The sequence below is a fragment of the Boleophthalmus pectinirostris genome, unplaced genomic scaffold, assembly GCF_026225935.1.
Source record: "Boleophthalmus pectinirostris isolate CB_2022bp ecotype Guang Dong unplaced genomic scaffold, ASM2622593v1 HiC_scaffold_2, whole genome shotgun sequence".
Taxonomy (NCBI): Eukaryota; Metazoa; Chordata; class Actinopteri; order Gobiiformes; family Gobiidae; genus Boleophthalmus; species Boleophthalmus pectinirostris.
The window spans coordinates 15,291,757-15,319,692 of record NW_026571152.1 but is presented as its reverse complement, the minus strand read 5'-3'; the positions used below and the strand labels follow the sequence as shown (position 1 = coordinate 15,319,692).

Here is a 27,936-nt window from a genome sequence, read left to right as displayed (position 1 = left end):
TTGTAGCCCATAAATTAAAGTAGTGTGATACCAGACTTTCCAGCAGATGGGGGCCCGGGCTTCGGTAATGTACATTTGTCAAAGAGCATATGTGACAACGCCGCACGATTGACACAGGAAATCCATTATTCTCTAGTGCGACTCTGCCTAAATGAGATGTCAGACACGCTCAAATATTTTACAGTTTTGTCAGATTTGAATGAGCTGAGGAAATACATAGATGAGAGAGGTGCAATTAATAGCTTGCTAATAAGATTAACTTCCGTGTTTACACCCCAGCATGTAGAGACTAGTGTTGTCACAAAAATTTCAAACTCAATATCAATACAAGGACAAGACTCGATTTTCAATAGCAATATCATGATAATAACAAAAAACACTGTTTATTTAGACGAGAGAATAGTGATTTTCAACAGTAATTAGTAGTACTTTCTTTTATATTACCAAGTGACCTTCTAGCTGTGTGTTCCATAATGGTCAATGGATACCGTATACTAGTCTATATACTATTATATTTGTTCTCATACAGCTTAAAAAAATTCTAAAGCTATTCAAGTAACATTCATTTCTGTCTGTGAATGTGACTTTTTTCCGATATCTGCTCAAATGAGTATCTAGTTTTGAAAATATAATATACTATCTGGTTTTTGATACTGACAACCCTAGTAGAGACATCATTGGGTACTTTTACATGGTCAGTCAAAATCAGATAACTCAAATAATCAGATAACTCAATACTTTTAAATAAAAAAAAATTTGATCTGTGTTTACATGCACAAAAGAAATAATCTGCTCTTTTAATAGGCCATAGGCTGCCCCCCATTTTTTTGTTGATTTGTTTTTTGTTTTTTCTGAATTTCCAAAAGTTTTAACTTGTACTTGCTTGAGACCCAGAATACACATTTCTTCAATACTTTATAAAGATATGAGTCTGGTCACCGATGAATCCCGCAGAGCTCAGGTGGGCACGATTGACAGGTGGATTAGCCAATCAAAGCAAAGCACTAAACAGTTAATTTTAGGTGAGAGAAGTTTGATTTGGTTTAAAATGATGGGGGATCAATAAATGGTAAATGATCACATTTCTATATAGAGCTTTCCACCTTCAAGGCACTCTAAGGGCTTTACATCAAGGAACCACTCACCCATTCAAACAACAGTGTATGCAGACAAGGTGGGTTAAATGTCCTGCTCTAGGACACAAAAACAGCATTCATCTGTGGGAGCTGGTATCACATCATCAACTTGTGAGTCAGTGGATCTGACCGCTCAACCAATGATGTGTATGTGGAGAGAGGGAATCTTCAGATCAGTGGATAAACGCTCTTACTATTGAGCTACTGTTGCCCAATAAGCGCCTCTGTTTCAAATGCACTGAAAAAATGTCACTGAAAGAAACAAATCTGATTGGACGGCCGTGTTTAGTTCTGACTTGAGATGGGATAAAGGGAGTGGTGACATCTGTATAAAAAATACAGAGAGATATCAGTTTAGGCTTGCCATACACCAAGGATAAAATAAATGTTTACTTAATGTTTTATAATTTTGCTTATACTCCACTGGCTTTTAAGGTTAGTTTTGAATACACCAACAAAGGACAAAATCTATTTAAAATCCATTATTTTTATATCTTTTCACTTTGGTCCAATTTCCAAATTTGTCAAGACTAAGACATCACCACAATGTACAGCCAGTATATGTGTCAATGATATGATGTTTTACCTATAATCAAATATATGAATGGGGCACACACGGCAGATGTGAGGGTGGGCCGGCTGTTGACACATTGTACACGTGCAGTTCATAAATTAGCGCTCGGTGAAGAAACTCAAACGTAGCAGATTTTCTCACAGATGGAGGCTGTTTTTAGCATCCACATTTACGTTTGCCAAAATATACAATATGGCCATCCAAATGTATGTACAGAAAGACAGCGCTAGACACACTATGAGTATTATGTTGCTTAGGCCAGGTAGTTTTTTGTATTTTAGTAAGTAAATGAACTTGTTTGACAGCTAATGTTATTTTTTATTTACTGTAAAAATCTGACAAAGTAAGAAAGATCATTTTTTTATTATTATTTTAAAATGGAATCAATGTCTGCTACATCAAAGTGTCTACAAATGTATCTTAAAGGTGCACTGTGTAACTTTTCTCTTGAAGTCTGTGTCATTAGCTTTTCTTCATGGAGAATGTTCCACAGTATGGCATTACACATTTATCTCTACAGAGACAGCAGGTGATACCATTGGGCCAAGTTACATGTCAGATCTATGGAGAAGCAAGCCCACTCACAGTAACAACGTAGGTTTTTAAGTAAATAAAGACCCATGTTACTGAGTAAATGCAAGATGGATACATTTGATGTCATAACAGGACATTCCAGACAAAGCAGCATCTCCATGGAGACAAGCAGATGGCAGACCCTCCACCAGAAAAGTTACACAGTGCACTTTTTACGCTATGGCAGAAAAATAGGAAGGTGGGCAAACATTTATTTACATATAAACTTTTATGACATATATTTCCCACAGAGTCATGGCCTTACTGAGAGTTTTGTTATGAAAAATCAACTTTTTGGGGGCTTTCTACCATGTTATAACATTGTTCTCTCATCAAAAACACGCCCGCCTCTCCCGTGCAGTTCAAACCCTCCTTACGATTAGCTGCAAGATTCTTTTTTGCTTAGCTCAAATGCCTACGTCTCCCATGCTCCTGTCCCCTAGTTGTTTTCCATAAATGTACAAAAACATAATACAAAACAATACACTATTTTCATTAGTGGGATACGCCCTGATTATAATGTGGTAGTGCACTGAAGTGGGAGTGACTTTGTGCTATTATTTTGCCTGTATCGTTCCACAATATGGTATTAAACTTATACAAGATGCATTATATGAGTGTTTTTATTGCTCAAAATATCTTTAAAAACATCCATTCTTATTGTGAGTGGGGTCACCTCTTTACAGATCTCACCTGTAAATTGGCCTGGCAGCAGACTTTAATGCCACACTCAGGAATAACAGCTATATGTTTAACAGGAAGCACCGTGGACTCCTGGCTCAGACACTGTAGGACCTGTACTTGTGTGAGATGTTTAGACCACTCCAGAGTATTTATAGTGTGAGCAGACAGACAAAGGGGAGCTAGGCTGGTCATTACAGGCTCTAATGGGGCACAAGCATCTCCTGTGCAGACTTATTTTAGGTGTTAACATGTCAGCCCAGTAAAGCAACTAAAAGGAATTGCAAGTTTACTTAGAATTGTTTTAGACTTCTTTTGGAAACAAGAAAAATATGTTTGCGAAACCAAAATATAACAAAATATGATGAGCCAGTAAACATTATCCAGAATTTTAAAAGACAAAGTTTTCAGAGTGATCATAAGGGGTAGGGGGAAAAAACAAGGATCTTTAGACCAGAGGTGGGACCAAGTCATTGTTTTGCAAGTCTCAAGTAAGTCTCAAGTCTTTGACCTCAAGTCCAAGTCAAGTCCCAAGTCAAATACTGGCAAGACCCAGTCGAGTCTTGAGTCACTGGCCCATAAGTCCAAGTCAAGTCCAAGTCGTCTGCTTCAAGTCATATAAAGTCTTTAAACCAAAGTAGCTTCAATTTTTGCAATTTATATGAATTTTTTAACTAAATTGTACTTTAAAAAATCTAGGCAAATATATTTATATATGTGTATGTATATATATATATATATATATATATATATATATATATATATATATATATATATATATATATATATATATATATATATATATATATATATATACATACACATATACATATACATATATACATATAGACATATACATATATATATAAATATATATATAATATATATATACATATATAATTACATAGGAGTATGTAAGAGTTGTGTGAATCATTATGGTCAGAATAGAAAGAATTCAGATTTAGTGCTTCCCAAGTCTTCTCAAGTCACAGGCCTCAAGTCCGAGTCAAGTCCCAAGTCTTAGTCACTTTTATCAAGTCAAGTCTCAAGTCCTAAAAATAGTGACTCAAGTCTGACTTGAGTCCAAGCCACCACCTGCAAGTCCTCACCTCTGCTTTAGACCAATGGCATCTTGAGTTCAGGGGAAAGATTGCTTATGCTTGAATGAGTCTATATTCAATTCTGAGTGAGTAAATGAAAAGAGAAAACAATTATAAGGTGGATGAAAGCTCTTAACAGTCTACTTTGCACAGTATGTCTCCTTTAAAGGTTAGAATGTTGTTACCTCATTAAAACCATACCTGGAGTTGTGTTTCATTCACACGTTTGTGTAAACCTTTATTATTAGTCTGTCTACATCTTCAAAACTCATAATGCTCTGTTCCGACTTGTGATGTCATGAAGTGGTAGTTTTCAAATTGACATATGCATTTTACTTTTAGTTCAGTAGAGATTGGAAATTCTAGGGCTGAAATCATCCAAATTATTCTAGTGAAGGTGTAAAAGCTCTTTGAGTTTAAGTGGAGCACTTCCTGTATGACCACATGGCATCACAAGTGTTTTCTGTTGGAGAGAAGAACATTTTTATCTGTTAAACATGTGTGAATAAAACAAAACACAACTCCAGGTATGTTTAAGATGAGGAAATAACATTATAACAGAACAGCAAACAGCATAAAATGGGCCCTTTAAACAGGATTTCTTCTTCATCATTCAAATTATATTGTCCTTCACAGGGACCATTTCTCAACCCTTATGCTGACCTTCCACTTCTGCGCCCTCCAACGCCTCTTGCCCTTTTTATTCAGCCTATGCAAATGTCACTATATTTACCCTCCCTATGGACCCTAGGCCTAGAGGGACCCAGGGACCAAGGTGCTGCCACGGCACGATGTATAGGATTCAGTCTGTGACAAGATAAGCAGCTGGGGAAGGGGCGAGTGACGGGGGAAGAATGGGGAGAGATAGTGTGTGAAAAGGAAAAAAAAGAAAGGGAAAAAAGATAGGTAGACAACCGGAAAGACTTTGTAGACGATCAATAGATGGCAAAGGAGCAACCTTGTGAAGTGTGAGTGGGCCGAGCTGTTTCAGAATGCTCCCGGACAGAAGCTTGGCGAGAGAGAGAGAGTTGAGATATGGAGCGATAAAGAGGGATAGAGAGAGAGAAGCAAAGAGGAGGAGGAAGAAAGAGGAGGATTAGATGGAGGAGAAGGGAAAGAGACAAGAGACGGAGGGAGGGAGAAAGAGGGAGAGTGGCAGACGCGATGGAGAGTGGGGAGGAGAAAGAGGAAAGAGGGATGGAGAGAGAGTGTGGAGGAGAGGAGGGGATGGAGAGAGCGAGAAAGATGGGGAAAGAGGGAGAACGGCAGAGGAAAAAGAGAGATGAAGGAGGGAAAGAGGAAGGAGGAGGGGGAGACAGAGAGAAAGAGGGAGGACAAGTGATTTGAGAAAGGGGAGGAGAAGGAGAAAAGAGGTATATAGAGAGAAATTGTAAGGAGGAGAGGAGGAAGAGGGGATGAAGAGAGAAAAGTAGAGGACAGAAAGAGGAGGAGAAGGAGGAAGAGAAACAGAAGGAAGGGGAGGAGGAGAAAGAGAGAAAGAAGGCGAGTGGCAGATGCGATGGAAAGTCTTGGAGGAGAAAGAGGACTGAGGGATGGAGAAAGAGAGAGTGAAGGAAAGGAGGAAGAGAGGATGGAGAGAGAAGAAGAAGGAAGAGAGAAAGAAGGGGAAAGGAGGAAGAGAAACAGGAGGAGGTGAGGAAGAGAGTGAGAAAGATGAGGAAAAGAAAGGGAGAGAGACAGAGGGAAACAGAAAGGAGGGAGGGAGAGACAGAGAAAGAGGGAGGACAAGCGAGCTGAGAAAGAAGAGGAGGAGAAGAAAAGGGGCATGGAGAGAGAAATAGTGAGGAGGAGAGGAGGAAAGGGGATGAGAGAGAAGAAGAGGAAGAGAATGAGAGAAAAAGGAGGAGAAGCAGGAAGAGAAACAGAAGGAAGGCGAGGAGGAGAGACAAAAATTAGGAGAAGAAGGGGAGGAAGACAGAGAAAGGTGAAAGCAGAAGGGAAAAGAGAGGGAGGGGGAGAGCGAAAGGAGGAATAAGAGAGGAGGAGAAGGAGAATAGCGAAAAAGAGAGGGGGAGGAGGAGTGAAAAGAGTGAAGGTTGCTCTCTGGCATCTAAACATGGCAGTAAGCTCTGTGCTCAATACGGCCCTCAAGGCACAGCCGCCTCTGCACTAGCACAGAGACGAGAGAGAGGAGAGAGGGAAGAGAGAGGGGGAGGAGGGAGGGAGAGAGAGAGTGAGCAGAGGGACAGATGGAAATGGTTAGAGGGAAGAGAGAAAAGGAGACAGAGACAGAGAGAGAAGGAAAGAAAGAGAGGTTGTGACGGGAAGAGGCAGGAGAGAGAGGAGAGAGCTGGGGGGGTTGAGAGAGTAAAGACAGAGATGAAAAAGAAAGAAAAGACACAAAGGGATAGAGGGGGATACAAAGAGAGAGGAGAGTGAGATGGTGAGGAAGAAAGAGAGGAAAGGAGGGAGAGAAAGACACAGGATGGACAGAGAGTGAGATAAGAGAGTAGGAGGAAATAAAGAAAAGGGATTAGGGAAGGAGTGATAAAGAGGAAGTTAGAAGGAGAAAGCAAAAGAGACAGGGAAGAGGATGCATGGTGCAAGAGATGACACCAAGAAAGCGAAATAAGAGAGGGAGGAGTGAGTACAAGCGGAAGAGGAGCGAAAGCGAGAGGGGACAAGAAAGCAGAAGACGGAGAAGAGTGAGAGAGAAGAGGTGGGGGGAGAGAGAGAATAGAGGGAGGAGATAGAAAGAGAAAAACAAGGAGAGGAGGAGATGGAGAGGAGAGAGAGGAGGAGGGGTTTGAGAGCTAGTAGAGGAAGAGATCAAAAAGAAAGAGGAGAGAGCTGGAGAGAAACAGAGTGAAGCGGACAGAGGGTAAATAAAAAAAAGAGGATGGAGGGAAGAAAGGAGGTAGGGAAAGAAACGAGAAAGAAAAAGGAAGAGAAGTGAAGGGGAAAGAGAGTATGAGGTTGAGAATGAGAGGAGGGGGAAACTGAAAATGGGATGAGAGGAGGAAGAAAAAAGAGGGAGATGGAGAAAGGGAAAGAAACAGCAATGAGGAGAGAAAGAAAGACAGAGAGGAGAGAGGCGGCGGGAGGATGAGACCATGACGAGAGTGAAATAAAAACGAATGAGAGGAGGAAAAAAGATGGACACAGGGTGAAAAAGGGAGGAAAAGAGTGAGGGAAAGAGACAGAGAAAGAGTAAGACTGAGAGAAGAGAGAGAGTGATAAAGAGGGAGACAGAGCGGAGGAAAGAGAGAGAAAGGGAAAAAGACAGCAAAGAGGAGAGAGAGAAGGAGGGAGACAAATACTGAGAAAATAAAGAGAAAGCGAGAGAGAGAAGAGTAAGGATCGAAGGGGAGTAGAAAAAGAAGGAGAGGAGGCAAGAAAGCAGAAGAAGAGAGGGAGGTGAGAGCGGGAGACATGAAAAGAGAGAAAGAGAAAAAGAGAGAAAGACGGAATATTGCATCTATCAACACTATTTGAACAGAAGGCTTGTGCGCAGGGAGGGGGCGAGCGAGATGAATGATGGCTCCGAGAAAGGCGTAGGCCGGGGGTGTCTGGGTGCCACGGCGACGGGGGAAAAAAACCCACATTACACTTTAACACAGCCCCAAAGTACCCAAATACCTCATTAACATAATTAACATGCACGGATATCAGGACTATTAAGAACCGAAGAGCCAGGAATGGATACGACGTTCCAAAGATCAGGGATAGCTCAGATCAGCGGCCAGAGAGGAGGCTTTCGGCATTACCATGGCAACAAGAGAGGGATGAAGAGAGATGGAAGGAGAGATAGAGAGATATGAAAGCACTCCTGAGCATGCAACGCCAAGCAACAGACTGTCAAGGCGAGGTGTTAAGCTGCGGAATGTATGACAAGAAACAAGGGAGGAGGGAGAGACGGAGCGATACTTTTCCAAGAAATCAGAGGAAATGTTGAGATTTAAAGATGCACTATGTAACTTTTTGATTGGGGGTCAGTCACCTCTTTGAAATGTTTCACACTATGGCATTAAACAGCTCCACCTTACATTCATTACTACTCAAAAATACCTAGAAAACAGGGATTCTGACTGTGAGCGGGATTGCCTCTCCACAGATTTAACCTGTAACTTGATCTGGTTTGGTCTCCATAAAGATAGAAAGGTTTAATACCAGACAAAGCAATAATAACTCCACAGGGAAAAGTATTTCATGGATCCTCCACAAGGAAAGTTACACAATGCACCTTTAAGTTGGTGTTATGTTTGTGAATTTGATGTTAAAATGGTAAATAAAAGTGTGCTGCAAAATGTGATGTTCCTGATTTTTACCTTTTTAAAAATATGAAACACAGAACTAGATCATTTTAAACGGGCCAAAGTTATTCCTCACTTACCTTATGCTTTCCAAATATCCCAATTATTCAGCCAGTTACAAAAAGATATTATCATTATTCACACTAACTCTGGGGTGAGTGAAAAAGTTGCAGATTGGAGCTAGATAGATAATGATCGTGTGGAAAGTGTACAGAAATCGTATTGCTTGTAGGATGAATGAAAACCTAGACCTGTTTTTCTCTCTCTCTCCCTTTTCTGTGCTGGACACCCCTCCTACTGTTATTTTTCACTTCACCCACATTGCCTATTAGAAATGTGGTGTGTGAGTGACTGGCGGTGGTCGGAGCTTGCCTGGGATCCAAAATACACACTTCTCCAATACTTTACGAAGGTGTGAGTCTGTTCACCTGTGAGTCTGCCCGAGTTCAGATGGGTGAGATTGACAGGTGGATTAGCCAGTTAGGGAAACACATGGTCCATCCGTATCAAATATGGCGGCTTACGAGGAAAAATACCACAAGGGACAAAAAAAACAGATTTCTGCAGAATCAGTGAATGAAGAACTAAAGTCTGATCATCTTAGGTGAGAGAAATGTCATTTTGTTTGTAAATTATGGATGACCAATGATTTTACATGCATCATTGAAATAAACAAATGTGACTGGACATGTTTGGTTCTGGCAATGGAGGGCGTAGGGCAGGGCTCAAAGCTTTCTGTGGAGAAATTATGAAAACGTTTCCATCAATGCGTAATGTTAAAAATATATATTATTTCTGCCACAGCCTGACAGGCCATCTGTCATATAAATCCACACTAGAGTTTTGATTCTTAGCCCACGGAGGTCCACTATATTTCAAAGAGTGCGAGCCGAAGTGCGCACTTTGTATTCATCCGCTGCCACATGTGCTCTTCAAGGATGAAGAATGACTAAAGCCTTAGCACGCAGAGCTCAGCCACCACAATGTCTTTTTCTCCATATATTTTTTTTTTTTAAATTAACTCTCTGTACACATGATGGCCATGGTGGTTGAAGACTCATGAAATTTTATGGTATTTGCGCAGAGAGGGAAAAAAAGTAAAGGTATGCACATATTAACATTAAAGCATGTAACCATTAAGATCTGACATATTTATTCTGTCACTAAACCTTTAAACGGAGCACAATTATTTAACATAATGTCGAATGGCACAGACTTGGATCGGGCCCATTCATGCAGACATTAATACGGGTGCTCACAGTACACAAGCTCTATTTCTTTAGTCCTGATCTAAACTCTCCACTTTTGGTTTGTAAACAGCCTGCAGGCAGCAGCGTGGCACTACTTGTATCAATTCACGGGCTCACTGAGTCTTAAGCCCTGGGGCCCAGCTGTGTAAAGGGCCCATGCACAAAGGGGAAAAAATAAACATAGAACACTATATATAGCTTTTATAAAATAAAAAAATGACCCCATCCCTGACTGTTCGATGGGGCTCACAAATAGCAATGAAATACCACACCTTTTCTCAAATCAATTTTTAGTTGCATCCCACCGTCAGTCCCACTCTATAGAGAACATCCCACTTGTCTGCCGCTCAGGTCCATGTTGTTCCATGACTTTCTCCTCTCTTATTCCAATAGTGCACCATGCATCCAGTGTCTTAACTCCTGACCCATTACATATCGATGAAAGCCAACATCACGAAGCTAAACTCTATGAGTTTATGATTCAAACTAACTCCCTAATGTCCCAGCAGAGGACAGACACTACCCAGATGATTGAGGGATACACACACATTAACATTAACTGTTTATCTAGGTCTCTTTTTACTTAAACATTGAAACCTAAATTGTGAATTTATAGCATGAGATACTACCAATGTATGTAATGTCTTCAATACTTAAAAACTAGTAAAAATCACTTTGAAAGTCACTTCTTTGTAGTCTTAAAGTCAGAACTGCAGATGTCATAAAGGTTGACACATGCTTCCCCCACTGCTGCCACTTTGGTGAGGGCTAAAAATACATTGTGATTCTGTCTAGGAATACCAGGTCAAATCAATACTGCTACTTTCACCAGGTTCAATACCAAAACTGGCAAATAAATTCATTGAAAGCGCACACACTATTGGTACTTTAAAGTTTGACAATTTTCACAGAATAATACTCCCCCACATAAGTATTTCTGGCAATTGCTTAGAATAGATGCAGCTGCAATAGAAAAAATCTCTGAATTGTTGGAAAAGTCAGGGCTTTTTAGGAAAATGTGAAGAGTTTTAGACCAGTATTTCATTATTTGTAAGTGCTGTATACATTCATTTCATTTTATGACATTATTAAAGAGTAAAACCCATAGATTCTAAATAGATGGACATAGCAATTCATGTTCCAAATAGAAAGTAAGCATGGACGCGAAGTGGTTCCATCAAGGTGTGGCTCCAATTCAGTTTCTATTGAAAAAATGTGTACCCCTCTCTGTAGCTGCTGTACTTAATACCACCGCTTGACATCATAATAACAGTCCTTTTTTTTTTTATTGTCGTACAACATTTTATTTAGATTATGCATAATTACAAAGGGTAAGTCAAGGTCATTTTACTCTGTGATTAGTTTGTCGATAAAATGAGTCTCTTTGAAATTGACCGTTCCAAAACATTTGGATGCCATAAAACACCTGAAAGTACCATCATTAGTTCATAGCCTAGTACTGAAAGTTTTTTTGTATTTGCAGATGACTTTCTCCATCTCTTTTTTTCTCTCCTTCTCTGTTTCCCTCTTTATCTGTCTCCCTGTTTCTCACTGTTTCCCTCTCTTCCTTTTTGTCTCTCACTCTCTCTCTCTCTCTCACACTCACTCTCTCTCTCTCCCTCTCTCTTTACCCACAATCCTCTTGGGCTTCGCTTTGGTCCAACATGGCTGAGTACATAATTAATTCCTCCGCCTGGAAATGAAAAATGACTTTTCGCAATGCCTCTAATTATTCTCAAATAATGTTGTTTTTTTATTTTTTGTTTTTTTGTTTTCCAGTTTGTAGCTCTGTTAAATAAAAGTGTTTGTTATTCCATTTCATTTAAGTGCACTTGTGTTCAGTTGCTCTCTGCACTAAAATGAATGGTGTAGCTTTATAATCATAAAGGAGCAGTGTTTGGTTAAGTTTATTATGTGAGAAGGACTTGGCCAGTGGATCTTAACCGTCTATTCATTCCAAGCAATATTTCTGCCATGCTGAAAACCAACTGCGATTTTTGGCTCAAACTAAATTGGCAATATTTACGAGAATAATTAAAAGGGAAAAACTTCAATTTCAGGATCTGTGGAAAGTTGAAAGTGAAATTAAAATGAGTGAAAAAAATTATAATTTGTAAGTTCTATACCACCCCATACATTTTTCTACTGCCTAAAGGGACATTTTTTCATGTAAAGTTCAGTTCAGTTTTTCATATTTTCAGATGAGTGTCATGTGGGCACAGTTGTGTAGTAGGTTGACCCTGTAAGTACTGTACTGTAAGACCACTGTTTTCAAAATGTTAGGTCATGACACAATCATACCTACAACATCCAAAGCCCTCTCCATGGTTCTGAACACTGCTGCTGAGGTGGAAACAGGTGACTGACAATAACAGGAATGTTGGCCTTTAGTCATTGAATCACTCGATGGAGTCTTAAATGAAAATGTGTAGTCAAACAAGCATTTTATTTAGAGAAATATATTGTTTTCTAGTACTTTTTTCTGCATAAATTGTTCATGCATGAACTCGTGGAGGTGTAGTCTTGTGAGTGCAGTTTGGGTCAAATATTTAATAACAGCAAGTGTGTAGAATTTTTATTTTTTTATTTTTTATTTGTGCCAAAATGGCTACTGCTACTGATTCCTACATGTATTACCATTTAACTAATACAAATGGAGAAGAAAGTAACTACAGAGCTGTGGGTATGTATTGGGGGTAGAGGAAAAACTGAATATTTGGCGCAATTATGTCTTGAATGGAGGAATATAAAGATTACTGTATAATATGCCTTGTTGAATACACAAAAGTCACAGGAGGTTATAATAATGCATTAGTCCTATACAGCACTTTTGCACACGTACAAAGTCACTTTACAATTTTGTGTATTATTCATTCACTGCGCATTCTGTTGTGGTAAGACACTATTGTAGCCACAGCTGCCCTTAGAGATCTGCACCGTCACCTCCAACCACCACCAATGCTCACACAAATCACATCCATACCAGATAATGCGGGTGTAAGTACCTTGTCTAAGGACACATAAGCAGTTTTTGCCACTGGCGCCCCACTGTGGCTGCTGGAATTCCCAGTGGTCAGGCCCAGTCCCACTTAGCTTCTTAGCTTTGACAAAGAGCTTTGGCCACACCACATTTTTACCCAAAGTCTTTCTCTAATATGAGATTCAGTACAATATTTATCAAGAGCACGTTGTGGTGACAGGAGTACTTTATCTCTTTATAATCTCTACTGAACTGCTGCGTAATGCTACTTTTCTCCCTGAGTGCCAAATAAAACCGAATGGAACTTGTCAGCTCAAAGATGTGGTGAATGGATGTCCCCTCTCCACCTCTGCACCTCCACGCTTTGAGGCTTTAAGGCTCTGAGGCAGGGGCCCATTTGTCAGAGCGGGGGTGAGTTAGCGCCGCAGGTGACAGTTCTGACCGGGGGGGCAGTGCAGTGCTGGTATCTGCCCCCTCAGCTTTCCCCTTCCTGGTTTTGTTGTTGTGTTGGGCAAGATTCTTTACCCACCTTGTCTATGTGATTGAATGATTGATGTTTGGAGGGGCCACAGATTAGCCCCCTACCCATGGCAGCTGTGGCTACAGAAGCTAAGTATAACCACTAAGTATGGAGTTACTTGATACTGACTACAGTGTAATGTTTTGAGAGGTTTGACAATAATAATGGTGGATCAATACGAAAGTACACATAAACTGATACTGATTGTGGGATTGAAAAATATTTGATTGTCGTGCTAAGATAATTATCCTTTATTTTATTTTATTTTTTTATTCATATTGTTATACATTTGAAGTACATTGTGCAAAAATGATACACCAAGGTAGAATTCTTTGGTGTAGATGAGTTTCCATGCATTTTAATACAAAATGAATTGGAAGCAGTATGTGATCGATATTGTGTTACTTGCCATAGCATTACTTGGTATCAGATTAAAAAGAAAATTACTGGGATCACCCATCCTTACTTCCCAAGTTTGCAAAGCACAATACAAATGTAAGGCATTATTATTGAATGAAGAACTAAGAGGACCACGTCTTAAACTCCCATAATGCAAAAGTGTCGCATCTAGCTTTAAATACTACAGTTATTATGAGTTTGAATTTTTATTAAGAGAAGGATCTTGGATTATTGCCAACTTTATTATCTGCCAACTACCTCCATAATGAATTTGTATCTTATCTTTAGTCTCCAGATATTAACAACATTGCCTTATCAAAACTCATTTTCATTTGCCTGTCGTCTTAACCGTTTAGCGCGAGAGTCCAGAACGAATTTGACAGTTTGAATTTCCGGTGATGGCCGAGAGGGGAGGAAGATGGAAGAGAGGGCTGTCGCTGTGATTTATGGATTTCATAAACCTGTTCTCTGCTCAGCATGGGGTGCCTGGGCGATAGTAGGAGGGTATGTTTGAGGGTGAGGAAAAAGTATGGGCTCAGGGGGCAACCTTGTCACAGCCCCGAGTCAACTACTGCTCCAGTCAAAACTAATGTAGTGACTTGCTCATCTACCCCCAACTAAAGAGAGCTGTCATGTTTGTGCCATTGTAGATTTTTAGTTTTTATTGTGCAATCTAAGGCTGCACAACATTACACAGTGATCTATATTAGTTAATGCAGTGTAGTTAATGCAATGAGTTTCAAAGGAGTACAAATGTTTTTTAATGAGTTTGCAATTCACCCTTTTCCACCATTGTAGACCTGTGGATTGAAGAAAATTGAGAAAGGTGCATTGTGTAATTTTTCTGGTGTAGAGCCTGTTAAATGCTTTTCTCCATGGAGATGTTATTGCTTTGTTTAGAATGTCTCACAGTATCACATTAAACAAATATATATTGCATTTATTCAATTACAGGTGTTTTTTTTGTTTTGTTTTTTTTCCCTCAAAATTACCACAAAACATGGATTATTACTGCGAGTGGGCCCACTTCTCCACAGATTTGACCTGTAACTTGGCCTGGTGATGTGGCCTGCCTATCTCCATAGAGATAGTTAAATTAAATGCCATAGTGTAAAACTTTCCAGAAAAAAAACAACATAGCAGATGGCGGACCCCTACCAAAAAGTTACATGGTGCCCCTTTAAATTAAAGGTACAGTGTGTAATTTTCTGTAGGTGGCTAGTAAATGAAGTTATTTTCATTGTAATTTAACTGTAACTCACTATTACTCATTGTATCTTTAGAAATTGCAATACTTACATACACATTAATATTGATGTGGTGAGGCAACTATTTTGCCAGCTCGATTCTCATGATCAGGATCCTGGGTCAGATCTAGAGAGAGACCACTCAGATTGCCATAAGGTTACCAACTGCTACTGCTCACTGCCAAGTGCATATTTCAAGTATTCTGTGGGCTGAATTATAAGACATTTAATGCAAAGAAATACTCTTTTTCACACTTGTTTAGTCCCATTCTATTTCAGGTTTTCTTCCAGGTTTATCCTCACTTTAGTTCCACCCTTATAGTAGCATGTGGTTTCTCTGATGTAATGTTGTATTGTAAATGTTATCAACATCATAATGTTGATGAGTTCTTGAGTAAGACACTTCTTCTCAACAATATTAAAGAGTATAGCGCTGTATATCAGTAACACTATATTTTATTTAGTTTTACCAAATGTATTATTATGTTAAACAAATCACTTTATACTTATTGCAGTTGTGATTAATTGCTGTGACTTCTCCAGTCTTGGCTCAAAACCTATAGGATGACTGGTACTACATGATTAGCAGAACGGTTCAGACAATAACACTACACACTGAGGGGTTGAGTGATATTTTAATTTGGAGTAACACCAGCGCATTGATAGAGTCCACTTAAACATGAGGTTGGTAGTTTGATTCCCACTGTCAGCATGATACAGGCCCACCATTATTGTCTTCAAATACCTGAATATATGTGTGAATGTAATAACTATAGCAGCAACCTGCATGCCAAGAATGTGATACAAGAGGTACCAGATAGCATTTTATCTTTATATATATTTTTTTTTAAAGAGATGGTATTATGGGTCCCCAATGCTCCCACTTGACTATTCTCCATAAATATTCACATCAACTTGACAAAGCTGATGTGATGTGCAGTAGTTTCATTAGCGGCATGAGTGACTTAGAGCAGGGAGCAAAGTGAGCATACGTTTTTTAGTGAATTTTAGTGAATAGCATTTTCAAAATAATAAAAGGTAGCATGTTAATCTAAATATGTTATGTGTTAGAAGTTAACACCCAACAGAAGCAAAATACCCCTTTTCATTTAAATTACTGAAGTAAATATGCATCAAGATAGAAGTAATCGCTCCATTGTAGTTCCCACCCCTGGCCGTGTTGTGTAAAAGCAGGCGTATCATGTGGTTGGACAGGCCCCTGTGCTGTATGTGTCTGCAGACATGGCAAAAGGACCAAAGCACCAGGCCTCAGCACTGCATGGATTTATCAAAATCCTCACTCACAATCCTCACTCTCCACTTTCCCGTGTAAGCTCTTAGAGGAGACTGTGTGCAAAATGGTCTTTCTTAGAATTTCTGCCATGTGCAATTTCAATTTTGTGCTGTCTTAAAAACATGAAAACCAAAAGTAGTTAATTCTAAATGGTTTGCAGTGGTTCAAAGTTAATTATTCACCAAGATGAGTTTATATGCACCTTACACACCTTTCAGAGACCAGAGTTTTGCCATCAGGGTAAAGCAATGTGGTGGCACGGTGGTTAGCAATCTTGCCTATAAGAGTACTGGGGCAGACAAATTTTGTAGCAGACAACTTTTGCTCAAATACATGGGAAAAATGTAGGCCCTTTGCACATGTCAAAACATACTTATTTACAGCATTTTTGCATTTCTTCATGTGTTTAATATGGACAGTGAGTATCTGCATTGGTAATTTTACGTCTTATAATTTAAAGTTGCACTCATGGAGATGTTATTGCTTCAGTTGTAACTTTCCACATAATGTAATTTAACTTGTAAAGAATACCTTGAAAAAACTAGTGTCCTCTCCAAATATCTGACCTGCAACTTGGCTTGGTAGCGCCACTTGCTTTTCTTCTTGGAAATTTTAATGTTATATTGTGAAACATACCAGAAATACTGCACCTTTAAAGTGCTACACTCTGTTTCTTAGTATTTGCATTAGGAAAGAAAAACACACAGCTATTTTTTAACCAACTCAGCATGCTAATTAATGATTAATGCTGTCAAAATGTGCTATTTTCTGTAGCAAGGTTCTCTAGCCTGTAGCTCTCCAACCCACCCAAATAATTCCCCAAAGGGTTTAAGAACTCATATTACAATGAATAATTCAGATTTCATCCATGTGCATTACCACTGTAAATATCTGAGTATACTTAATCCTAACATTGTACTCTTATAGTTTATTAGTTTATGCTTTATATCCATCTAATTGTACCCCATCTATGGCTAGTTGCACTGTGATTAAATAAAGTGTTCTATAGAATTTCTTGTAATTGGTAAAAGAATTGGTACAGAAGTAGCTCTCTGCCATTTTCGTTTTGGACTTTGTCTCCATGGGGAAAAGGTAGGAGGCCCCTGGAGTACAGAAATTCCCAGAATAGGCCTGGGGATGGTTTGCAGACTTGAAAAAAAAAAAAAAAAAAAACATGACTGATGGCTTTATATTAGTGTTTCCCATAATCATGTGTTTGGTCGTAAACATGGACACAGCGGAATTTAGTGCAGCATTTTGGATCAGATGTTTTCCCAGAGAAGCATGAGGAGCACTGGACTGGACTGAGGGCTCCAGGAGCGACAGGCATTTATAGGGACACAGCAAATAGACTGAGTTTACTGGTATAAACACAATAGAAAGGCCATATTAGTTATACTTAATACTCCTGCATTTGTTGCATTTAGCCATGTTATAATGCTGTTCCCTCATCATCAACAACTTACATTCAATTTTATTTTGATTGATGGATCCATGTTTGAGATAGTCTTTGCCCTTTTATCTATCTCTGTCAGCACCAAGAATAAACAGTAGGAAAATAAACAAATGAAACCCTTATCCCTGAGAAATGGTATGCTAAAAGAGACGTGTTTGTTGTCAACACACTTTGACCACAGAATGAGACAAGACAACTTTAGATTAATGGATGAAACAAGTGTGAATGAAGCTAAATTCAACTCCAGGTTTGTTTTTGATAGAGGGACAACAATGTAAAATCAAATGGTTAATCCATAGCATGTGTTCTTCAAACATTTGATTTGATTCCCACCAGCAGCATGACACAGGCCTACTGTTGTTTCCTTGGGAGTGGCAGTTCACCCATCCTACCCACTGGAATGTGTGATTGCAGCAATTATAGCAGCAACACATGCCAGAAACATGATGAACAAGCAGGAAGATACGACAGAGGAGTTTATTTATTTTGGGCTATTTTTTGCAACAAAAAAGTAATAGATAATCAATGCTTTTGGGCAAGGCACTTTACAATATTGTCCTCATGAATGTGTGATTGCAGCAACTATATGTGTGTAAAATATGTATGTAAAAGTATTGTTTTTTTCATTTAATGTTCTATATTTTTAAGGTGCACTATGTATTTCTGATCTCTTACTTGTTCTCACAGAATGTCACAGGTGTTCATCCACATTATTTCATTGTGGGTGCTTTTATTGTTTTGAAATTCTTTGAAGAAACATTCATCCTTACTCTGACCAGAGCTGCCTGTCCACAGGTCTGACCAGGTATCACCGATTTGTCTCCATTGGAAAAGATTAGTTTAAAGCCACTCTACATGATTTATACTGTTTAAAAAATAAATTAAAACAGCATTTGTTAATTTTAACAGTTTGAACAGTGTCCTAATTACTCATCATTAAGATTTTGTAAGTACTTCTCACAACCAGAACAAGAGTTGTACAATATATCTGTACTGGGGCAAAACATATGCTCAAATACATGGAGTAATATCTCCGTGGAGAAAGCAGGTGGCATGCTCCCCACCAGACATTAGTGACATAATACATCCTTAACTACTATCTTATCATCTACCCCATTTCTCACGTAATGTGACTTGTGTCCTGCAGGGCCTCCGTAGCAGTCTGCCCACGTCTCTCACTCTGCGTCCTTCCTAGAAAACTCATCAATACCTGAGTCGATAAACTGTTTGTCCAGAGGCTCTTATCTCTCCCCTCTGCTCTATCTGCCCTCCCCCACAGCCCCCTTCTCTCCCCCGGGCAGCGAGACCGTGGTCAAGTTCGACTCCCAGGGTGACGGCATGGGGCGCTACAACATCTTCAGTTACCAGCGGGTGGGCGAGCGGCTGGGGTACGTGCCAGTGGGGGAGTGGGTGGAGAGTCTGAGCCTGAACGGGCATCTGATCCAGTGGCCCCGGGAAGCAGTGCCCACCTCCCAGTGCAGCGACCCATGTGCCCGCAACGAGATGAAGAAGATGCAGGCAGGTATGAGACAGGGAGTTATTTATCTTTTATATTTTTTACTGTAAAGCACTAGAAAAGCACTTGTGATGGGGAATACTGGTGATTTATTTCTCTGATACCACTTTATCAAATCAGATACTTAAGGGACCCTGTAGTCTGTAGACCCTGTAGTAAAAAAATAAAATTTAATAAAAATCTGTATATGGACATACGAAAGCTCAGAACCTCCAGAATTCCTTCACTGAGCTACAGAGGCTGCACTAGCACTGACTCATAATAGCCTGCACATGATGGGATTTAGGTAGTGACCATTCAGATCAGAGAGAGTCATTTTAAGTTTAAACAAACTGGATTTCAGCATTGAACCTGGCAACCCAAATGAGAGACTCACGTGAGGCTCATTTTGCTTTCAGAGTGGATAATCATTTTGAGAACCTAAACTTATGTTATACCATAAATAAATGGTTACTAACTACTAATAAATGGTAACTAAGAATAAATATAACAGTTCTCAGTAAATTTTATGTTTGATTTGAACATGTTTACCTCATGTCCAGGAACAAGGTTAGGTACATACACTCATGCAGTTCCTTTAATGTTGATGCTAGATACCAAAAGGATATATACAATTACACTAATAGGACAAGTTTTCATCTTTATCAGAATCATATGGGCACATGGTAACAATAATGAAACAATTGTATGATGGAAATTCTACAAAAAGACTACAAAATTAAGAAAATATTTATAGTATTATAGTGGTATCCCAATTGGTATTGAGTATTGACAGTTTTCCTGTGTATCATAATTGAGCCTTGTTTCATGGCTCCTCTGCTGGTACTTATCTGGAGAAAAACTTGCTGCATAGTGCTATTAAACATAGCTTTAGAGGTATTTGATCCAGAAATATTAATCAATAAAAGTACAGATTTTTATTTGAGGATGGCATCTTGACAATTTTGTGAAAATTATTGACAGTTTATGTTTGTTTATATAATACAAAAACACAGATGGACAGTACAATCTGCACTACAATGAAAAAAAAAGACCACTTATGATTTGTTTTGGAAAATATAGTATTTGTTTCTTATTCTAAGTTATCTTGCTCTGCGCTCTATCTCTAATGTAAGACTCAGACAGAGGCGCCCCATTGATTTCCCATTATGTTCTGACAACAACAGGGCCCAGTGTAATTCAGCAGGTTACAGTTAGAGGCAGGCCCGGTGTGAACAATAGTATATTTAAATTAACAGATTTTCTCCTTTGCGACATTGAGTTTGTGCAATACATTTCTCATTTTTATGCGATCAGACAGAGCAGAGATATTGAAGTAGCCAGGCCTGAAGTTTAGAAAAGAATGTCTATGTGGTTTTGTAGTTACATGAGTCTCCCTAATATTCTTGCCTGGTTGTCAGAGGTGTAGAGTAGCCAAATTTTTGTACTTGTTGTAAGAGAAACAGTACTTTAAAATACTAGTACTAAAGTAGAAATAAAAGTAGTGTCCCTTATAATTACTAACAGTGAAAAAGTATTTGGAGATACCACTACTGAACTACTGAGTAACTGTTAGGACTTTTTGTTACTGACAGGATTTATGTATTAATGCAATAGGACAGACTTACTATATCTGAAAGTGTAAGGAGCACACACGTTCAAATAAAGCTTTTGTCACTTGTAGACTTAGTCACAGTGAGAAAAGTAACCAAAAAATTTACTCAAGTAAGAGTACTGTTACACTCTCAAATATATTACTCAAGTAGGAGTAAAAGCAGAATACTCAGAGAAGTACAATTTCAAGCACATGTAAGTAAGTAAATGTATTGTAAGCAAATATAACTATGTCCTACCACCTCTGCTGGTGTGTGTGTGCAGGGGAGTACTGTTGCTGGATCTGTACTGCGTGTGAGGCCCATGAGTACTTGTCAGATGAGTTCACGTGTACGCCCTGTGCCCCGGGACAGTGGCCCACTGAGGACCTGAGCGCCTGCTACGACCTGCCTGAGGACTACATCATGTGGGAGGACGCCTGGGCAATCGGACCCATCACCATCGCCTGTGTGGGGTGAGCAAGGGCCAAGGAGAGAGGGGATCGAGTTAAGCCTGTCATGGTCACAAATTTTGAAGCACGAAGTTTTACTTTGTTGTTTTATTCAAATTTACATTTCAGTAAAAGTTAGGATTAGCTTTGAGATGCAATCACCTTCCTTTTTACAGGGTCCTCTAGTAAAGCATTCTACATCTCAAGTATTTGAGATGTAGTGACATCCACCCACAACTCCCTGTCCACCGCTTGATCCATGAGTGAGTGGAACGAGCCAGGGTGCTGTTGTGCACTGAGCTAATAGGACAACAGCAATTTTGTAAATGGTGTTCTCAACCAGTAAGTATAGACTCTAGACTAAAGTGGAACTAAACACTAAATCCACTTTTTTAAAATAGTGGTCACTGGACTAAATCCAGTTTTGCTATTAAGCTGTGTAGATGATGTTTAATGGGATTACCTACTGTCCGTTGTAATTTCTCCAGCGTGTACTGCCTCCAGTGGCCACTGGAATTTCAAGTACTACATGACATCATGTAAGACTGCCCTGAAACAGACCGATGTTTCTGATTATAAACAACTGATTATAAGAGTACAGTTTAAAATTCTGATACTTCACAGACCAGTCATGCTGTATACCCCCAGACCCTGCCCTTCCTCCCTCCTCACTCTTTGCTGTAGAGTTTAGCAGCTATATTTGAAATGTGGTTTTTGGTAGAGATAATATGTTAATAAAAAAAATGCTAACATCTTCCTCCCTCTACCCCCTGTCCCCCTTGCCATCTCCAGCTTCATGTGCACAGGGCTGGTGGTATGGGTGTTTGCTCGTCATAATGACACTCCCCTGGTGAAGGCGTCCGGAAGGGAGCTGTGTTATATCTTGCTGTCGGGAGTCTTCATGTCCTACGGTCTCACCTTCCTCTTCCTTGCCAAACCTTCTCCCGCCGTCTGTGCCCTACGCCGTCTGGGCCTGGGCACCTCTTTCGCCGTGTGCTACTCCGCCCTGCTTACCAAAACCAACCGCATCTCACGTATCTTCAACGGCGTCAAAGAGGGTGCGGGACCAGCCAGGCCTAGATTTATCAGCCCCTCCTCTCAGGTGAGGGACTGGCCAATAGGGTGTGTTGTAGAGTCCCTATAGTTTAAACTGAGCAGGAGTAGTCAGAATTCTATGGTGGAATTTGTTGTTTAAAGAGAGTCTTTTTTTTTCTTTTTTTTTTAGCTTTCTACCATGTTATAATATTGGTTCCTTACCAAAAACATGTCTGAGGAAGTTTTAGATGTCATCCATACATGTTCATCAATGCTCCCAAACAGAAATTATCCATAAATATACAAAAGCATCATAAAGGCTGTGCACAACAACTTGACAAACCCAATATGATGTGAACTAGTTTCATTAAAATGTTAATACATTGTTTTGGGTGAACATACCAATAAAAAACATGGTGACGTAGTAAGTAAAAGCCCTCTTCTTTAACTGTCATTGCAGGTTTGTTGACCTAGTCTATGGTTAATATCTCTGTAATTACTGGGACTATCCACAAGAAAGGAAAAAAAAAACTGTCACAAAGTTCTTCTTTGTTAGTATAAATAAACAAAAGTGAAATATTGTGCCATTATTCATTCCCAGTGGTGTGATTGTTGTCAGTTGAAAGGACTTCAAGCCAAAAGATTATTATGACACGTTTGTGGAGCCAATCCCAAACAAATACTGATAAGTTGTTGTTTTTTTATTTCATTTTATTGATAAAGGTGCATTGTGTACTTTTCCGGTGAGGTTTCTGCTTCCATGGAGAGATTATTGTTTTGCCTGGAATGTTCCACAGTATGGCATTAAATTATCTAACATCCATTTATCCAGTTATGGGTGCTTTAGTTGTTAAAAACATTCTTACAGTGAGTGGAGTCAAATCTCAACAGACCTGACTCTGACCCTGACCTGAATCTAAATTAGCTTGGTGGCATCTAGTGCTTGTCAAACGTCATACTGTGGGACATTTCAGGCAAAGCAATAAAATCTCCACAGAGACAAGAATTGAGAGTAAAGAAATTTATTGGGACATGTTTTGGTTCTCAATTTTTGGTATAGGTCCTCTGGATGGGGTTAGTCCTAATTAAGTCCTAGTTTAGACCTTATATGAGTTCAACAAAGCACTGGTTTGTGATGGGTTAAGTCGAGGGTTCATAAATGGTCAACACTTTTTATAGATAGTTCTTGTAAACTGTTTCATAATAATTTACCTTGAAAACAAATTAGAAAAACGGTTAATAGAAATTTTCAGAAACAAATTAAACTTTCAAAAGAATGGTGTACAAAGGGCTGAAAAAAGCAATCTACACCAAATCTTTTTTCGTTTTAGTTTCTATGGCTATGGCTCCTGTGTAACTCCTGGAGAGTGCACTACCTGCTACTATCTATGGAGAAGCTATAACTTTGTCAGAAATGCCCCACAGTATGCCATTAAACTTGTCTATCTCCATGTAACCAAGCAGGTGGCCCCACCAGGCAAAGAAGATGACAGACCCTCCACTAGAAAAGTTACATAATGTTCCTTTAATGTACATGTAATGACATGAACCTTTACATGTGTCCCCAGGTGTTCATCTGCCTGAGCCTGATCTCGGTACAGCTCCTCCTGGTGTCTGTATGGCTGCTTCTGGAGGTCCCAGGCACGCGCAGGTTCACTCTGCCCGAGAGGAGGCAGACTGTCATCCTCAAGTGTAACGTGAGGGACTCCAGTATGCTCCTCAGCCTGGTCTACGACGTGCTGCTCGTGGTTCTCTGCACATGGTCAGTCTGCTGTCAAAGGAACTGTCTGTAGACTATCAAAATATCATAATTTATTTTAACTATCATAACAAAGAATTCAAATGTATGGTCTATCTATTTATTTTATTAGGTAACTACCATACTCATAAAAAGCAATATATTGAAAATAGTTACCTCCTCTTCAAATGACTCCTTAATAAAATATAGAACCATATTATATAATTTAACATAGGATGGAACTGAAAATGTATAAAAAAAAAAAAAACTTTGAAATTTATGAAACACATTAATCTAGTGTTGTCACGATACTTTACCAAAACTCAAAATTCTCTAGTCCACCTTGTGATGTGAAGTGCTGTTTTAAGTGTACTTTTGTAGTCTGTCATCATTAATGTACTATTACTTACTGAAGACTTACTTTGCAGGAGACATTATATGTTCATTCTTAATTGTACTAATCATAACATCAGAAAAAGATTAAATGATCTCATAAAAGCAAATACAACAGTTTAAAGGTGCTATATTATGCAAGATTCTTGTGACTCTTGTGAGCTTTAAGCCATATTATAATGCTGTTACTTCATCAAAAAGCATACCTGGAGTTGTGTTTTGTTTCATTCACACATTTGCATTTGAGATATCTATTATTATTATTATTCTCCAAAGCTCAAAATGCTCTGTTCCACTTTGTGATAACATGAAGATCTAGTGTTCATTAAAGATTGGCAATACCATGAAAGAAATTATCAAAATTGTTCTAGTGAAGCTGTATAAATTTTAAAAACACAGTGGAGCACTTCCTGCATTACGACATGACATCACAAGGTGGAATAGACTGTTTTCCTGTTAAAGAGAAGAACTCAACCTAAATATGCCAGATTTGTGTGTTAAACATGTCTGAATGGAACAAAACACAAATTCAAGTATGTTTTTGATGAGGAAACAATGTAACAATAATAGATCAAAAAATAGCATAATATAGGACCTTGAATATAATGTAATTTCCTCATCATAAACATAGCTGGAGTTGTGCTTTGTTTTATCCACATGATGAGTATGTTAATGATTATGTCACTGACAATAAAGTGTTTTCATAAAAGGAACAGATGAACGAATGAATGAAAAATGAGTAATCCTGCATATATTATTTTGTTTGCTCAGTTGCTCCAGCTGATGTCATGTGGTGTAATCTGCTCGAGAAAGTGCTCCTCATTTGAACACATTTGTAATATGTCAGCTGTAGATAGTGTATATCAGACGCTAGTTTGATACAAGATAAAATAACCTGTTTATTTGCCACACTTTGGGGGAATTTCAGTGTAGCAACAGTAAGTAGCAGCAGTAGAGTAGCCAAAGCATGTACTCGTAAAAATGTTACTTTAGAATACTATGACTTAAGTAAAAGAACAAATTAGAGGTTCAAGAAATTTCTCAAGTAAGAGTGAAAAAGTTGTTGAAGTATTGCTCAAGTATGGTATATCTTATATTTTCTAAGATTCTGTCCAAAGCTCAATAAATATACAAAAGCATGATGCAAAACTTTACATAACAACTTGACAAACCTGGTGTGATGTGAATAAATATGTTATGTGTTAGCAGTTAATACCCCATAGCAGCAAAACATCCCCTCTTTAAGAATATGATATGATTCATTAGTATGAAATTCTACTAGATAATTAAACATTCAAATATACTAGTTGCTTTTATGAAATAGACAATATATAAAGCTCGTTGCTGAGTTGTGCTTTGTCTATCCCCCTTCTTCTCTTCAGGTATGCCTTCAAAACCAGGAAATGTCCAGAAAATTTCAATGAGGCAAAGTTCATTGGCTTCACCATGTACACCACCTGCATCATCTGGCTGGCCTTCCTGCCCATCTTCTACGTCACCTCCAGCGACTACAGGGTAATCGGTTAATCAGTTACATAATTCGTTCACAAAATTAAATACAATGCACAAGATGACCTTTCTGTACTGTTCTATTATACTAATGATGATACTGAACTGTGTTAAGCATTTTGGGACTAACCTTGGGTTCAATCCTCAACTGTGTGAGACTAAACGATGACTAAACTTAAAGTTGCATTGTGCCACTTTTCTGGTGGAGGGTCCATCACCTGCTTGTCTCCATGGAGATGTTATTGCTTTGCAGGAATGTTCCAGGGAAGCATTTATTCATTACAAGTGTTTCTGTCGCTCAAAAATACAATGATTCTCTCTGTGTATAGGTTTGCATCTCCACAGATCTGACATGCAATGTAACCTATAGTTGTTTCTCTTGAGATAGAAAGGTTTAATCTCTACTGTGGAACTTTCTAGACAAAGAAATAACATCTCCATGTAGACAAGCGGATAATGGACCCTTCACCAGAAAAGTTGCGCAATGTGCCTTGAAACTTATGCAGTCAGAACTGGCTGAATGAAAACATCTAATAGTGAATTTTCTGACAAACATTGCAATTGTTATTAAATTCGCAATTAGGGCTTTAATAATAGAATTATGTCCAAAGTTCACCTTTTAAACATTTCTAGGAAAATTGACATAAAAGAAAAAGAAATGATGGTACTTCAAAAACTGCAGTCTTTGTGAATTGTTAATTGCACCCATTTCAATTAATCTTGCAGCCAGATTCATAACACTTTGAGAATGCCTGAACTAGTCTTGTCTGATCTCAGAAGCTAAGCAGGGCTGAGTCTGGTTACTATGTGGATGGGAGCTCGTTGAAAATACCAGGTTCTGCGGTGGGGCAGCAATGGCTCAAGTGCATAGTGCCATTGTGTCCTTAAGCAAGACACCTTGCCTAGTATGAGGTGTGTATGAGTGTTGGTAGTGATCTGAGGGGCAGATTGTGCAGACTGGCAGCTTTACTTCTTTCAGTCTACCCGCAGGGCAGCAGCGGCTACCATAATTTTCTGGAATGAATGAATAATGCAATGTAAAGTGTCTTTGTGCGTCATCGAAGGAGGAATAAATCTGGAAAATTACTATTATTAAACTCTAAATTATTAGTTTGGGTGATAGATGCCGGTTAGAGTCTGACCATACTTACACATTCACCTCAGGAATTCACATTATTGATTTTTCCAAATGTCTGAATACATTTGCAACTGATTTGGGAACTTTTGCAATGCACCATAGTTCTTGCATCACAAATTCATTTTAAAGTGGTGTCACAGCATTACATCAAATTGACAGTCTGTAGGGTCTGTCCTAACGAGACTTAAACAGAAAAATGCTTGTTTAAATCCTGCGAGTCAGAGAAGTCACCAAACTGGAGAGACAAGGAAGGCAGGTGGAAAGGGTCTAAGCAGTTATAACAGGGTGACAGAGGGGGAGAGTGCATATACATATATATATATATAGAACAAATGCCCGAGCCACATCAGCTGGCTCCTCTTGACATGGAGGAGCAGCAGCTCTACTCCAAGCTCCTCCTCTGTGGCAATCTTGTTTTGGACATTACCCAAAGCTCTTGACCACAGGTGAGGGTAGGAACGTAGATTGGTAAATTGAGAGCTTTGCCTTCCGACTAAGCTCCCTCTTCACCACAATGGTCCAATACAGAGACCACATCAGTGCCGACACTGCACCGATCTGCCTGTCAGCTCATGCTTCATCTTCCAATCACTCGTGAACAAGATCCTGAGATACTTGAACTCCTCCACTTGAGGCAGAGACTCTCCACCCATCAGCAGAGATGAGATCCTGTGGTCCGCAAACCGGACCCCCTCTGGCCCCTGACTGCACCTAGAAATTCTGTCCATAAATATAATGAACACAACCGATGACAAAGGGCAGCCCTGGCAGAGTCCAGCATGCACCAGGAACAAGTCTGGCTTACTGCCGGCAATGCTACCACAGCTACAAGGACCGGACAACCCTTGGCAAAGGGCTCCAAACCCCATAGTTCCAGAGAACTCCCCACAGGACACCACAAGGGACACGATCGAATGCTTTCTCCAGATCCAAACTCCTGAACTCCCATGAACCCTCAAGCACTTGATGGAGAGAATAGAGCAGTCGGGACGAAAACCACACTGCTTCTCCTAGATCCAAGGTTCAACTATCGGTCAGATTCTCCTCTCCAGTACCCTGAAATAGAATATTCTATTATCTGTGCCTAATGTGAATTGGAC

At 39.3% G+C, this 27,936-nt stretch overlaps 1 protein-coding gene across 1 annotated transcript in view; it reads left to right on the top strand.

Moving 5' to 3' along the window:
* The window catches only part of grm3 (glutamate receptor, metabotropic 3), a 64,345-nt gene that overhangs the window by 24,962 nt on the left and 11,447 nt on the right, over window positions 1-27,936 (top strand). The window contains exons 5-9 of the mRNA XM_020934718.2: window positions 18,764-19,006; window positions 20,858-21,047; window positions 21,816-22,125; window positions 23,627-23,820; window positions 25,572-25,704. Coding sequence (XP_020790377.1) covers window positions 18,764-19,006; window positions 20,858-21,047; window positions 21,816-22,125; window positions 23,627-23,820; window positions 25,572-25,704 — 1,070 coding nt within the window. The remainder of the gene's footprint in view (window positions 1-18,763; window positions 19,007-20,857; window positions 21,048-21,815; window positions 22,126-23,626; window positions 23,821-25,571; window positions 25,705-27,936) is intronic.